Below are 16,197 nucleotides of genomic sequence, written 5' to 3' on the forward strand. Positions count from 1 at the left end.
TCAAGAAAGGATGTGGGGTGATTTATGGGTAAATCATGCTTGTATCAGTGAGATTCTACTGGAGCTGGGCTAGGAGTAAATTTTCCTTTAGGGAAGGACTGGCAGAGTATGGAAGCTTCTTTTCCTTCCTTCCCCCCCAGTGCACAGGGCTTGGTCACAGCTTTGGCTCCATGCAAATGTCTCAGCTAATGTCTTCCTGCTATTGCAAAATCATTGGGTTTGTGGGTTCTGCAGTATCTTGGTTTTTGATGAAGGCCACTACTAGCATCACTCTCCTATGCAAAGATGAGCCTGAGAGAGTTTGGGGAAGCACTTTTGGACCTAGATGTGTAGGGTGTAAGAAAGCAGGTGTCTTGTCTGCACTGAAGGTCCATAACATTATTTCTGGAGGGTGCAGGAAAGGGGCCTTGAGGTCCCAAACAATCCCTTTGAATATCCCTGTGCCCTTGAATATTAGTGATCTGAGGTGTCTGCTGGATTCCCCACCAACAGGGCACGACTGTGGGACTTCCCCATCCTGCTCAGTAAAGAAGAGGTTAGAGATTTTCTGAAAGTGTAAGAAATTAAGGAAAAAGGACAGAGGAAGGGAATAACATAGAGAAATGTAGGATGGAGGTTACCAAGGAGAGGTGCAATGCCTTCAAGGGGAGCTGTTACATTTTCACTTTCTTTTACTGACTGTCCCCTTTTGGTAAGTGACACACATCTCCTAGAAGAAAGAGGTGTGCTGGCTGCACTAACAGTCTGGATACTAAGCTGCTGGAAACAAAGAAAATTGCGTAAAATTCATCAGCACTGACCCTATCCAAATCCCAGTGAGCCCCAAAATCTGCTGGCAGGTTAACTATCCCAGAGTCCCAAGATTATTTAGGGAACTATTTATTGAAGAAAAACAATGAAAAGGCTTTGCTGGAAACTGGTAGAGTAGCATCCTGACAGAGATGGATGGCAACCCCTCCTGCTAGAGCAGTGGGACCCCCTCACCCCCTTTTCCTACCACTTCCTTTTTGTACAAGAGAATTGGCCATGTCTAGCAGCCTCTTCCAGAATGACTGGCCAACTTTCCATGGCTGCAGGGCAGAGTAGGCATGAGCCAGGGTGTGTTTGCTCAGCTGAAGCCCCTCTGGCATGGCCTGGCCTCGCTGGCAAGCCCTTGCTGGAGGGAAGCAGGAGAGGAGGGAGAACACATCCCGTTGGCAGAGGTTTTACCAGTGAGCACACACAGCTTTTGCCTGCATGAGATTTTGGCATGAGAAAATTATATTATTAGTCTGTCACTTTTACAAGCATTTAAATTTATGGAGGAGGCACAGATGTTAAAAAATAACCACCAAAGCAAACAAATACCCGAAGTTGAAAAACAAATAAACAATCCAAAAGGGAAGCCTCAGAGCCAAGCTGACTCCTCACCAACTGCTGTCAGGCCCAGTTTCCACAGCAGTGGCCAGGGACAGCCACCAGCCAGTGGTGGGACAGGTGTTCCACCCCTGCCCCACTGGTGCCTTTTGTCTTTACAGCAAAGGCAGTGCATTTCTCCATCTGAGTTGAGGAGGGGCATCCCCTCCCTCCATCCCCAGAGAGGCACAGCCCAGCACAGGAAACACGGTGAAGTGTTGCTGCTGCTGTGGTGAACTCAGGCTCGGTGCAGAGCCAGAGGAAAAGGCAGGGTGGGCAGATGGCAGGGATGTCCCCAGGCCCCTGAGAGGCTCTCGTCAGCTGGGTGGGAGGTGGGCCAGGGAAGCAGCCTGCACGGAGCCAGGCAGCTGCGTGGTGCCGTCCCTGTGGCTTGCACCTCCGTGAGGGAACCTTTCCCTCTGGCACTGAAACCAATCCAGGAGGGAGCCCCTGGGCCCTGCCAGTTTTGCACTCCAAAAATGCTGGCAGGTAGGCTCTCCTTTCCAATTGCATCATGTCACTGCTGCCCACCCTGGCTGGCTCTGGCTGTTGGGCAGGATCCAGTAGCAGCATGGTGGATGATTTAAACCACTGTGGATTTGCTCCCATCTCCTGATGCCCTCTGTCAGTCCTGCTTTGTTAAAAATTTATGATTTTATGAATTGTTCGACTTGCCAGTGCTTTGTGTACAGTTTCTCATTCCCTTTCTGGTCTCCACTGAGTTTGCCCTTCTTGATGGGATAAAGGGCCTGGACACACACTCTTGGAGAGTTGAAGCCTCCTCCCAGGGACCTGCATTCTCCAGGGACTGACACATTGGCCCCCTCCAGAGCTGCCTGACCCACCTCTGGACTGTGCGTGCATGTGTATCATTTTGAAATGGCAGTGGAGAAGGTTTAAGTAGAAATCTCAGTTTTCCCCAACAGTGGGTGCAGGTTCAGAAGAGGCATGGCTGTGGCTGGGATGTGGACATGGGCAAGGGCAGAAGGGCAGGAATGGGAGCTGAGGCAGAGGGATAAGGGGAAAAAGATAGGGGATGGGCCAGGTGCATAGGAGCAGGGACAGAGGGACAAGAACATGGACAGGGCTAAAGGACACTGGGTAGAGCAGAGGGACAAAAGGATGGATAAAGGGGTAGAAGCAGAGACATTCGGGTTGAGGCTGAGAGACAGGAGCAAGGGAACAAGGAGGGAGCAGGATCAGGGACTCAGGTGTCAGAGTGGGAAGTAAGGGACAGAGACAGGGGCAGGGGCAGGCACAGAGATCAAGGCAAGGGCAGGGGCTGGGACACGGGAGCAGAGCCAGGGCAGAAGCTCCGTCGTGGGCGCAAGGGCAGGGGCAGGGGCAGGGGCAGGGGCAGGGGCAGGGGCAGGGGCAGGGACAGGGACAGGGACAGGGCAGGGACAGGGATAGGGGCAGGGACAGGGACAGGGACAGGGGCAGGGCAGGGGCAGGGACAGGGAGCCGGCGGCAGACAAAGGGCGGGCAGCAGAGCGCAGCTCGCAGCCCCGTGTCCGCGGCGGCAGCACCGCACACCGGCGCGCAGAGCGAGGAGCAGGAGGAGCGGGCGGCGGCGGAGGAGGAGGAGGAGGAGAAGGAGGGGAGGGACCTTCCCCTCCCTCCCACCCCGGCACCGAGGGAAATAAATTATTCCCAGCCCTCGCACTCCCAGCTCCGTGCCCCGCACCCCGGCAGCGGCAGGCGGGGACGGCGCAGACTTAGTCGGGCGCGGAGGGGCCGCCCCTGCCCTCGCCCAGCTCCGCTGCGCTCCCGCCGCCTCCCTCCGAGTCCCGCGGGTCGCGGCGGGGGGCAGCGCCCGCCCCAGCCCGGCCCGCCCCGTCCCGGGAGCGGAGCGGAGCCGAGCCCGGCCCCGCCGTGCCCTGGATGCCCCAGCGGCGCCGGCGGCAGCAGCATGGAGCGGCGGCGGGGCGTCCCCGGGGGCTGGCCCTGCCTGCTGGCCGCCCTGGGTGCCCTGCTGGCGGCGGGTCGGGCGGCTGCCCCCCGGGCCCGCTTCTCGCCCTTCTTCTTCCTCTGCACCCACCACGGCGAGCTGGAGGGCGACGGCGAGCAGGGCGAGGTGCTCATCGCCCTCCACATCGCGGGCAACCCCGCCGCCTACGTGCCTGGCCAGGAGTACCACGGTAGGTGGCGGCGCTCGGCGCTGCTCGTCCCGGGCGGCCCCGGAGTGTCCCGGGAGCGGGGAGAAAAGTGGCGGGGGAAAAGCCCTGGACGGTCTGTGCCGTGTCCCGGGCAGCCCGGGCGGGGCTCGGCGGAGCGCCCCGTCCGTGCGGGACCGTCCCCACCTGTCCGGGTACCGGCACTGCCGCCCGTCCCAGCGCCGCTTGCCCCGGCGCGGCTCTGCCAGGCGCAGCCCGGAGCTGAGGAAATTCCCGGTCCCGCTCCTCAGCCGGCGCCGCGCCGGATCCAGAGCCGCACAAGTTGCTGGCAGCCCGTCCCTTTTCCAGTTCGGCGGCTTTCGGAGCACCGAGCGCCTCACCCTGTCCTGGGGGGCTGCGGTGCCGCAGCTGGCGCTGCCATCGGGTCCCCGCGATGTGTCACCGCGATGTCACCGCGGTGTGCCCGGCACGGACGCGGCACTCGGCCAGCCTGTTGCTCCCTTGCAGGGGCCACGGGCGACAGCCGGGGGTCAGGCACTCACAGGTGGCTTTGGAAATCGAAGGTCGTGCCTAGAATTAATAAAAAATCTGCTTCATTTCAAGCGCCCAGGCGGAGATAATGAATAAGAAAGAATAGACAAAGTTGTTCACAAAGTAGCGTCTCTTCTCGGGGGCTGTACTGGGTGAGCGGCACAGCCCAGGGCTGAGCGGGGCAGGTACACTACTGTGGGGAGCTGCTGCTTTTCGGCTGCACAGTGCCCCTGGACACCAGCACTGTGCGGTGCAGCAGCCTCATCACCATCTCTCTGTATGGAAAACTTCCATGTGTGAAACATTTTTTAGTTCATAACTGTGGGAGACTGCTTAAGGCTATATTCGCTAATCCTTCTCTCTTTGTGTCTGTTTGGAGTTTGCAATGCTACAGAATAATAGCTTATTTAGCTACAGCTAATTCTGCAGTAGGCAATTGGAAATCGGAGAAAATGACAATAGATGTTTATTTAAAGCACCTTGCTCAAAAGCAGATACTTTGTGATAGTCCCTGGCTAAAGATGGAATTAAACTTCTGACTTTGACATGTTCCAATTCAAAATTTAAGTTTCAGGTAAATTATTGGATAGTTGAGTTATGTGAAGATTCTAATCGAATTTTTTACTTTCAAGACATAAACCCCAAACACATCAAATACTCATTTTCACACAATATAAGGCATCCTGAAGTTTTTGTCTATGTGTCAGTTTTAACAGTGTAGTTTTACCAAATTCATGGGAAACTTCTGATTTTAAAACAATAATCTTTCTAAAAACCCACATATGTAAGTTATACGACTTCACCAGACATTTTTTTTTTCCTTAAAACCTTAGATCTTTCAGCCCACAATACACACTCAGGTTATCGCATTCAACCTGCTGAACCACAGATGTGCAGAGAGAAAAAAGAAGCTGGGATTTCCATTTTGCACTATTTTAAATGCTGCATTTTTGAAATTATGTTTCAACCACGTAATTGACAGAGTCACCCCTTTCCTCGCTCCTGCTTTTTCCCCCAAGCCTTCCGCCCGTGTTTAACCCTCTTTGCTGGTTTAGGGATAGAGGATGGGGCGGGCGGGGCTGTCCGTCTGTCCTGCACGGTGAGGAGCAGCGGCAGAGGTTGTTTAAAAGGGTTTTGGATGTTGAAGCACCAGCTTGCGGAGCAGCTCCCCAGCTGCGCGCCCCGGGTGGGTTTTCTGGGTTTCGCGTCTGACCGAGCAGAATGAATGTTCCTGTGCCCTCGTGGGTTTCTCGCTATCGGCTCTCGGGTTTTGCTGCCCCTGCCCCGCCCAGCCCCTCGGGGAGCGGCTCCTGCCGCATCTCGGAGCCGCGGCTCGGCCAAAATCCGCCCGCGGGTCGCGGTCCCGCTGAAGCATCGCTCGGAGCCGCCGACCTGTGCGGGCGTCTCCTAAAGCCACCGCCTGAAGCAAGCCGAAAGAAACCGGACGCGTTCAGAGCACGAGCACAGAAGGACATCCACGAGCCGAACTTGAAAACTAACTTGTTTACACTGTGCAAGGTGTAGGTAAACCTCGGTGTGAGCCAGACTCCTAATTTATGTCAAACTTCCAAAGGTGATTTCCATTCAAATTCGTGCATGATTAAAAACCTACCCGTGCCAAACCGTGTCAAGAGGCACTGTCTATTTGCTATGCAGAGTGCAGCAGACCTATTCTTGAACTAAGCACATTTAATCACTTAGATATTTTGAAATAAGTGAGTATTTTTAAATATAACAATTATCAATGTTAAATACAGCACATGAAAAAAAAAAAAAAAAACCCAGAGTATGCAATCTGAAGAAATAATTTGAAGTAACATGGAATTTTATATAATGCAGTTTAATGATGCTGATAAATGCCAATCTGTACTGGTTGAGAATTTATTATTTGAAAATAAAACTTTAAAGGTGGTATTGCGGGAACACAGAGCATGATTATTGATATGCTGCACAGAAGCACAGGGCAAAGGAGATTTACATATGTACAGTGAAAATTCACCTGCTCAGAGAGTGTATTAAATTGCTCTGAATCTTTGCAAGTTCCAGTGAGGCCCTGTTTTACTGCCCCTTCATTCTACAGGAACAGGTGACAGCAGCATCCCAGAACATCGAGTCAGAGAGGAGGGAATTGGATGAAACCATATGCCAAGGGCTGAATGAGAAGAAATTCTGATTAAAAAAATCAGCCACTGACTTTCTGCTAATTTGTTCAGACGTTTCCTTGGGCGCTAGAGGGGGAGTCAAACCCCTGTGCAGCCAGTGGAGCTGTGGCAGGGGCTCTCAGCCCTCTGCCCAGCTGTCCCTTGTGCTGCCCAGCACAACGGGAGAGCAGCAGCATGTGTGGCAGGAGACACTTGCCTGGGAAGCACAAGACCTTCTGCAAGTGGTTTCTCTGGCACCCTGAATCTGGCATTTTATTCCCTGTGCCTTTGAATTTCATAAGTAAAATAAAGGCAATGATATTCCCTGCTTTGCATAGTTAAATTAGATACATTTAGCACTTCTCCCCTAATACTTAAAATTACTTCAAATTCGACCCTATTCCTGCAAACAGTAAATATTTAATCACTGATTGAATAGGACCAGACCCACGCTGCATACAAATACTCTCTTTTATACAAGAAGACTGACTTGATACATCAGCAAACAATTTTATTACCTTTGGCAGACTTTTATTCCTTGAATTAGCTTATTTAAAATGTAATTAAGTCCTTGAGCTGGCAAAGCACTTATGGGCTTGCTCAAATGCAAACTGACAAAGTGTGCACTGGCTTAATGTAGGCACCTGCTCAGCCTCCTTTCAGCCAAGGGGTGGCTGCGTGTTCGGGGAGCAGCATCAGGGCTCGTGGCTTTCCTGATGGATAGGGATGATCCACTTTTGGTTTTCTCCTGGGTTTTCCTATGTAATATGCAGAGTAGAATATTATTTCTTAAAAAAAAAAAAATCTAGCCCAAACCAATTACAAATTTTTATACAACTCCATTTGGGTTTATTCGAAATCTACAGTTGATTGTTTAATCCATGTCAATTCTCCTTCAGTGCTGAGAACATGTACAATGATTTACGAGCAAATAAGTACATTGGAACTGCATGAAAGAATAAGGATAAACTTGACTGAACATTGAATCTTTACTGACCTTAATCACAGAAAGCTCAAATGAACAGTCAGATTTGTAGTGTTTAAAACATACAAACAGATTATCTTTACTCTGTATTTGTTATTATCCCTTGAGATTTTTTTCTGTCACTGCAAACAGTTCTTTTTCCCAAGGTTTCAAATTTGGATCTTTTAAGAAAAACTTTGAACTGTTTTCCCATGATTGATGCTGAAACTCATCATTCTGCCCTTAAAATAGTTTTCCTTAATGGGACTTGAGTTTCTATTTCACCCTCCATTGTTCCTTTTTTTTTTTTGAGAACAGATTAACCTTCAGTCCCCAAATGTTATCAGTTTCCATCTATGACTGCTACTATTCTTAGATATACTGTATATTGTCTAGAACTGTTGCTGTGATAGGTTGTAAAAAAATAGTTTTCAACTATTTTAAGTGGTATTTGTACACTCTTTAAGCACTGATAAAAAGTTGTTTAAAGTCTGTCCAATTCCACCTTTGTTACTAACCACTGTATTTCAGAAGTACAGGTTGTGACTTAGTACCTATTTTTATTAGGATTACTTATATTTGTCATGGGTACTTTCGCTGTAAGTTCCTATTCTTCAGATCATTAAATACAAACATGTTTGAGTTTGATGTAAAGGAAGGGAAGAAAAAAAAAATCAACCTGAAATTTATATAGTGATGCTGGTTGATATACAATCAGGATTGTAACTGAGTTTCAGAAACTCAGGCATGGCTACTTTCTGTACCAGCTATGCTGAAGTGTAGGAAGCTTTCAGTGAGTCAGTAGAAGTAAATAATGCACAGGAGGTGGTGTTAGTGCAGTGGTAACAAGAGCAGATTTGTGTCTCTGTTTTCCAGCACCAGCCCAAGAACCAAATCAGCTTCTTGAGTCTTTTGCAGGCTATTTCCTCAAAACCTTTTGTCTCACCCACTTACCCCCTCCTCTGATCTCTGGAAGAGTGGAGGCTTCCATCATTTTGTGTTTAAAATTTAAAAAGTGAGGAAAAATTTTTGCTCATGGGAGTCCAGTTAGATGTTTAGAACTATTCTCTTAAGGGACCCTTAAAAACCTGAGTCTGGCCATAGGTAGCAATGGTGAGAGAGTTATTAGGATTGGGGAAGACCCTTGATCTTCAAGTCTTTTCTTTTCTCTGAGGTCCCTAGCAATGTATTGCAGCTGCATAAGGGTTTCATAGCACATAAAAATTTCATCTTGGGTCAGCATTTACTAAAATGCCTTCATCCACCACAGCCTCCAGAGTGCACCCTGACTCTGCTCTGCTGTACTTAGGATTTTCTTACGTTAAGTAAGCTTTGCAAAAGGGAGGTTGATTTTTGAATGCTGTGGCCTGTTTGAATTTCTCAGATCTGAGCCTTACTTAGTGTGCTGTTGAGGCAATATGAGTTTCTAGGTCTTGATGTTGACCAATGCATTGTTTATATTTCTGAAGCTTGTCTGGCCCCAAAGTTCATGTGGTGTGTTTGCAAATTTTAAAGAACTGTGCTTTTAGGATCCCTTGACCAGAAACTGATGAAGGGTGCCAACCTTAAAAGAAAAAGGTAGGCAAGGTCTCAATTTACAGACTGTGTTTTGCTAGGGAAGATGTTAAATTTCAGCGGTTTTGGCTGTCATCATTAATTTGTGGACATCATAAGCATCAGCAGATGGCCCAGCCAAGGATGTAGTCAGGCAGGATTGATGAAAGGAGGAAGAAGGTCCACAAAGGCCTAAATGAGCCTTTCTTGCAAATTTGCAGAAGAGATGTAATCTCCAGTTAAATCCTTTCTCCCCTCATCAGGGGGCTGCTCCCCCCTGCCAAGGAGACTTGATTGCCCCAAATAACAGAAATCAAAGCCAGCATGGCCTGCTGGTGTGACCCACATTTGGGAGGTGACATCTGAGTGTGGCACAGACACGGCATTGTTGGGATTGTGAGTGTAGGGCAGACATGAGAAAATGATCTCTGCCTCAGCCACTCACTGCCCAAGACCTGGAGCTGCCTGGAGGGGCTGGATGTGTGCATGAGCCTTTCTTATGGCATGTCACCCTGCACTGGAGTCAAGGAGTAAAAGAAACCATACTGTTTCAGTGAGAGTGTTGCACATATTTTCAGATTTCTCTGTCCAGAGGTATTTTCTAATATGCATAATTAATCTGTGGAATTCATTGCAAAAATCTGTCCATATAAATGGCTTTTAAGTAGAAATTTCTAACGTGTATTTTTCTTACAAATAATTAATATTTGTAATTGTACATAAATAGGTATATATATATATATATATATATATAAAACAAGAGAAAAATCTTCAAGATGAATGGTACTCAGTACGTGATTTCTAAGTCACTTACTTTGGCATGATGGTGTGTAGGACATTTCTCAATTTCCCACACTGATTATTCCACCAAACCTCTGTTAGTTCATTAAGTAGAACAAGTCAAGACTGTCAGACTGGCATAATTTCTCATTTTCCTTGTTGCTGCCTTGATCTGGATTTTTGGAGGCCACTTCTTTTGAAACTCTGTAGCTTTTTGTGATGGTGCAATACTACAGTATTTGCATCCTGACTGGTTGAAGTATGATTTTCAATGTGATAATAGCTGTGGTGATGCAGCTGGGATGGATTCAGATGCAACCTTTATTTGCATTGTGTGTCTCATGCCCTACAGCTGTGATTTAGATTTGTCATGAGTGTTTGCTGCATGGAGAGGGAAGGAAATGGCACTGTCTTACCTCTGAGAATAAGCAACCTTTCATACCAGCCCTTGTTATGGGAATTTCAATGGTCTCTGATGAAAGGTTCAGTCTTTTTAACATGCTTCCTTTCTTTGTCTTAACATTTCCTGCCTTTTCATTGGGCATGAAAGGTGCACAGAGTGCAATGTGTGTCTGGAATGTTTGTGTAATTCCCACCTTTTTTTCCCCCACCAGCTGGGACTCACCTCTGGGATAAACACAGGACAAACCCTGTAAGTGCAATCTTTGACATCTGCCCAAGCACACTAGCAGATTGCATGGGGAAAGACCTTCCTCGTTGTCAGGACCATGCCTTGCTGTTAGGCAGGTAGTCTTCTTCCATTCCTCCTTCCCTTAGGCCAGTCCTGGAAGCTGAAACCACAGCATGTGCCACACTATTCCTGCTGGGCTCTGCCAGTGGACAGTGGCATAATGGAGAGAGAGATCTGTCAGGTCCACACTCACAAGATCTTCTCCAGGTCCCTTCAGTGCTCAGATGTGTCCCACATTTTACTCTTTTCTTAAAAGGAAGAGAGGGGTCAAGGAAGTGGATTTTTTAAAAGACTGTTTTGTTTTAATGTATCTCTCACTAAACATTTGCCTTAAACAAGACCATGTCAGAGGTGTGCATGTACTGCATGGAGAAAGAGTACTGGGGTCTGTGGGGACATTAAGGTTTGTACCTGTTTATTCTACAGTCCAGGACCAGGCATTACTGTGTCCTTCTGCAGCTGGAGAGGTCCTGTCTGGAGCTGCAGATGGCACCCAGTGGCCAGGCACAGAGCCACAGGCTCCTTGCCATTGTCTCCTGCAGCCATCTGGAGTGGCTGCTGCCTCCATGGCATCAGTGTTTCCTGGGCAGCTTCAGACTGAGCCACCTGTGGGCTTGTGCTTTGTCTCACCAACCTCAGCATCACCTGTGTCACTGCAGACTCCCTGCACTGTGGTTGTTGGCCATTCACCCTTGTCCTGCTGCTGGCAGCATGGCTTGCTGTTTGGGGATGTCTTCCCAGGGAATCAGGACATCACTGACTGCTACCTTTTAGTGTTTCCTCATGTCCTAATGTAAACAATGTCTGTTATGTGAACATCTCAGTCTAGAAAGCAGAATGTGTCCTGGGGGATTGGACATGAGTGACCTGTGAAGTTGCTGGGGAGCAGGAAGGGCATTCAGGCACTTTCCCAAAGGCTTTTATACCAAAGTGAAGACTGTTTGTTGCAGTCTTTATAACACCCCTCTTGCTGTATTTTTCCATCATGGGAACAAAACAGAAGTGGCTGTTCCCTGCTCCTCTCTAGCACTTTGATATTAGTATTGGTTGTGAGAGTTTCACAAGCATCTTCTTTGGAAGGGAAATCGATTTCACTTTTCCAGACTATGTCTATTGAAGTTCAACCTGCAAGAGCCCTGAGTGACAGCAGACAAGGAATCCATCTCCCTTCAAGTGCAAGCTTTACCTCACATTACCCTGTCTTACATCCACCCTCTCCCCACTTTCTTTCAAACATCCACATTGACCTTTCTAAAATTTTGTGTGCTGCAGGTTTCTCTCTGTACTGTGCAAGTGCTTGGGTGCATGCCCAAGTTCTGTCCCAGTTTCCATGTTCTGGGGTGCCAAACATCCCAGTGTCTACCCAGCCCTGCAGAGGGACCCTCCCTGAGGGGATGCTTGCTCTGCTGCCAGCAGGGAGGTGTTGTGCCTGCCTGGGGACAGCCTGTCCCCAGCTCCTTGCTGAAGGGCAGAGGAGTATCAGATGGATGGTGTCTCTGCATGCCACCACTCCCATCACCCTCTCCCTCCTCAGAGGGAGCAGCTCCAAGGGACAGTGCAGAGTATTTGACTGAGATGCCCAGAATAAAATTTGATTTAGTTTTGCTAGATGAGAAGTGTTATTAATAAGCTCAGCCTTTTGGGTGTGACTGGGTGTTGGACACATTTGTGAAGCCGTGTGTAGAAGTGTTGCTGTGTCTCACAGGAGCAGAAGCCCTGGGGCATGCAGCCATGCAGGGTGGTTGCTGTTTCTCTTGCATTTGTAAGGTACAGCAGAGGGAAAGCTGGAGTGCCCTTGGTCTTCTGCAGTAGGGTGAGCAGATTAATCATCTGAGAGGGGGCTGGAGGTCTCTGTGTTCCCCAGAATCCTACTCACATGTACAGGTTTGTGACTGCTTGTTTCCCACAGGAGACAGGGCCCTGCTCACTGGCCTCTGGGAACTGAGCTATAAACCAGACTGAGATGAAATACAAAGAGCTCTTGCACCACACTTAGCAAAATTTTGATTGCCTCAGATTAAACAGTTATTTATTCCTCCCCATGTCTGCTTGAAGGGTACTTTTGTAAACAGGTATGACCCTAGAGAGCTGAGAGAGGAAGAGGGTCTGCCTGCCAGCCCTAGCTCCAGGTGTGTCTGTCCAGCTCTCCACTCCTGGCTGCCATGGATGGCTGGATCTGGCCCCTGTTCCATGTCCCCTTCCAGAGCCTGGCTGCAATGTGGCTGTGCACTCACTGGTCCAGCTGGTGAAAAGCACACAGAATAAGGGATCTCACTGTTTCTCTCTTTCCATCTCTCCAGTGTAATTTTCAAGAGTGCAGTTAGATAATCAAAAGTTGGCAAAGAAAAAATCTCTGTACAGGGAAATCCATCAAGCAAGCTCCCTTTCATGCACAGGCATTCATCCAGAAGCAAATGCTGTTTCCCCTCCTCATCCTGCTGCATCCCATCTGCAGGCAGCTCCTGCTCCATCTTGGACTTGAAGGGATTTTCATATTGGCTGTCCACAAGTGGCATATATCAGTTGCTCCTTGGGAGTGTGTGGGGCAAGTGAAAGTTGACTGTCTGTCCGTGTGCACATGACAGTGAAGAGGAGGGAAGGAAATGGGAAAAGAGAAAGCACACAGCACTCACTGCCCAGACTTGAAGAAATCTTGGAATATGTTTCTTTCAATGGCTCAGAGGTTTGTGGTTATATCATTCAACAAGTCTGGTGGAATATTCTTAAATGAGATAGCCAGGATGCAGAAGATCAGCTTTCCTGGGCAGGAGGCCTGTGTTCTTGCAGAGAAATACTTCATGGGAGAACTGTGTCTTCCCATGTGGATCCTGCCTGGGGGAGCTCTTCCTGTGCTAGAAATGGAAGCAATGGGTGGGTGATCAGCCTTTTTAACATCTGAAAACAGTGGTGTGACCCTCTGTGGCCTCTGCATGTCAGGCCCTGGGATGTGAGAAGTCATTCATCACATCACAGGCTTGGCAAGGTCTCTGCCATTTGCCTTCCACTGTTCCCACTGCTCTCCAAGACAATACAATACATAGGAAAGAACAAGAAATATAGATAATATTTATCTTTCTGGCTAAACAAGCTGTGGTTTCCAGCCCACAATAACCTTTCAGTGTTCCTATCTCACAGGGGAAATGCATTGCTAGAAAAAAACAACACTCTTCCAGAATTAGACACATTCATCTGGACACTGGATGAAATTATTATTATAGCAAGAACAGCAGAGACAAACAAAACAGCCAAACTGGCCAAGGCAAGGATCCTGCTTTAACAAAATGTTGCCCAGCCTTGCAGAGCAGCAGTTTGTGGCTATGCCAGGTGCCAAAATCAAAGAATCAATATTTAAAAGGGCTTTGAAAAAGTAGTTCCTAATATGTTTGGAAAAAAGAATCCCTGGCTAAAATTCAGTGTTAAACATTTTTGTACAGCAATTCTACCGAGTCTGGCCCAAAGCAAGTGTAGTCTTCAGAACCTCACTCAGATTAGTACTAAGATCCAAAACCTCTGGCAAATATTTTTGTGCTTTCCAAGTACTATAGTTCATTTGCTGGTGGCTGATACCCCTGTCAGATAGTTTTTCAAGTTGATAGTATTCTTGCATGAGGAATCCCAAGCACAAACATGGTCTGGGTGGAGAACAGATTTGGAGCAGCCTGGGGAGAAGGGCTTGGGGGTGCTGGTGGGTGAGAGGCTGGATGTGAGCTTGCACTGTGTGCTCACAGCCCAGAAAGCCAAACGTGCCCTGGGCTCATCCAGGGTCAGCAGGGTCATCAGGGTGTTCTGCCCCTCTGCTCTGCTCTCACAAAACCCCACCTAGAGTTCTGTATCCAGATCTGGGGTTCACAACATGAGAAGGACCTGGACATTTTGCAGTGAGTCCAGAGAAGGTCCATGGAGATGATCAGGGGGTTGGAGCACCTCTGCTGGGGAGACAGGCTGAGAAATGGGGGCTGTTCAGCCCAGGGAAGGGAAGGCTCTGAGGGCACCTTAGAGCAGCTTTCTGGTGTCCAAAGGCAGCCAACAAGAGAATGGGAGAGGGATTTTTACAAGGGCACATCAGGACAAGGTGGAATGGCTACAAACTGAAAGAAGGCAGGTTTAGATTAGATATTAAGAATAAAGAATTAATTATTTGCTGTGAGGGTGGTGGAACTCTGGAACAGGTTTCAAGGAAGTTGTGGATGTGCCATCCTTAGAAGTATTCAAGGCCAGGTTGGATGGGGCTTTGAGCAATCTGGTTTAGTGGAAGGTGTCCCTGTCCATGGTAGGGGGGATTGAAACCAGATGATATGTAATGTCCCTTCCAAGCAAAACTATTCTATGATTCTCTGAATTTATTTAGTTGAATTTCCGTGTTCATAGTGAATTAATTTGTAATTTGTTTTTGTCAAAGACAAAAACTGATAATATATTTGAATAGAATTTGGTAAAAGTTTTAATGGAAAATGGGGAGAAGTGAAATATTTGGAATGTATTACAGTTACTTTGAAACCATAGTTCTTACTTGTGTTTTGGAAAAGTATCTTAATTGTGAAACTGACTGTAAAAAAAAAAGTTACATGCATAATCAGAAAATGGAACGAGACTTTTCTGCTTGAACAAAAGTCTTTATCTAATTTTTTTGGGTTCATTGAAGATTTTCATATTGACCTAACTGATATTTTAATTTATTTTTTTGTGCCAGATCCCTCAGTACTTCCTTTATGTTGGCCCAAGCTGATCTCTTTTTCTTTCTTTTTTCTTTTCATTTTGGTCACTGAACCAAAAATGGAACAGTTCTACTTCTGACAAGTTGACCATTTAATTTCCGGCCACTGCACAGATCTGATTCAGACCACTCTCCTTGTGTTTGTTCCCAAAATAAATTGCAGAATCATAGTTCACTCCTTAAGGCAGCAAGAGCAGTTGGTCACAATAATAACATTTCCAAGGTAACAAACTCATGCTTTCTATAATGATACCTGTGGTTGCATTGTGGCTACTAAAGTGTAAGTTGACCACATTTTCTTTACATCTAGTCCTTTTTCAGTTTTCTTTTCTCAGAAATCTTTTCCCTCTTGCAATGTTTGGTAAAAAAGGCTTAGAGGAGATCTCTCACCTGCCTCCTTCTGCATGTCTTACAGTTGAAGGGTACTTCTGCTCTGATCTGGAAAACCTGTTGTAGTGCATCTGCAGAACTGTGGTTCATTGAACTAGACAAAGAGACCTTAATGTCTTAAAATGATCTCTAGTCTTCACAGAATAATATTTGCAGGGCTGTCCACCTCAAACAGAAATGAACTGCTGAGTGCAGGCATAAAAATTGCATTTGAGAAATGCAAGTTTATTTCCTTCAGAGAAGTGATTCCTGTGTTCTTTATTGCCCTGCTTTTCCTTGAACATGTGGCTAACACAGCTATGAAGTATAAAGGGGTTTCAGCAGAGCTGATGTGTGCAGGATTTGCCTCATCCAGCAGAGATGAAAAGGTGTGGGTTTGGCTGGAGCTGGCAGCACAGTCCCTCCCCAGCCTCAGGCAGCCTGGATTGCTCTTGGACCTTTTCACTCACAGAGATGGAAGTTTTGTTTCATCAAGTGGTAGCAGATGTTAGGGAGCCTTTATGCTGCTCATCACTGACAGAATGCCAGTGCAGTGGCATCTGGCTGTTTTCTTAGTACAATTGGTGTTTTTCAGCTCTAAACTGTCTTTGAGCAGTGGCAGTGGTGCATTACACACTGACTACTCTTCTTCTGGGACCTTGCCCAAAACCCCAATGAACAACTTCCCCACAAGTGCCTTTTGCCCAATTAGTGAGATTACAGTAGAGAGCAAATCCTCCTAATTGCAATATTTTCCATTTGAGAAAGCACATTGTAAAATTACTTACATTACAATATTTCTTTCTGCTTAATTTCACTAACTGCTAAGAAGCAGTAGTGAGTGCCTTGCACTGTAACTAGTAGCCTTTCATTCCAGATTTACAAAACCTGCACTTTTTGCAGTTACCAAATATCTTCTACATACAAAAAGTCAGAAAGAG

At 47.3% G+C, this 16,197-nt stretch overlaps 1 protein-coding gene across 1 annotated transcript in view; it reads left to right on the top strand.

The window, feature by feature from the left end:
• Window positions 1–3,062: 3,062 nt before the first annotated feature.
• The window catches only part of RELN (reelin), a 270,757-nt gene continuing 257,622 nt past the window's right edge, over window positions 3,063–16,197 (top strand). Inside the window, exon 1 of the mRNA XM_079303527.1 lies at window positions 3,063–3,536. Coding sequence (XP_079159653.1) covers window positions 3,308–3,536 — 229 coding nt within the window. The 5' untranslated portion in view covers window positions 3,063–3,307. The remainder of the gene's footprint in view (window positions 3,537–16,197) is intronic.

This window comes from Erithacus rubecula, assembly GCF_903797595.1.
Source record: "Erithacus rubecula genome assembly, chromosome: 4".
Lineage (NCBI taxonomy): Eukaryota > Metazoa > Chordata > Aves > Passeriformes > Muscicapidae > Erithacus > Erithacus rubecula.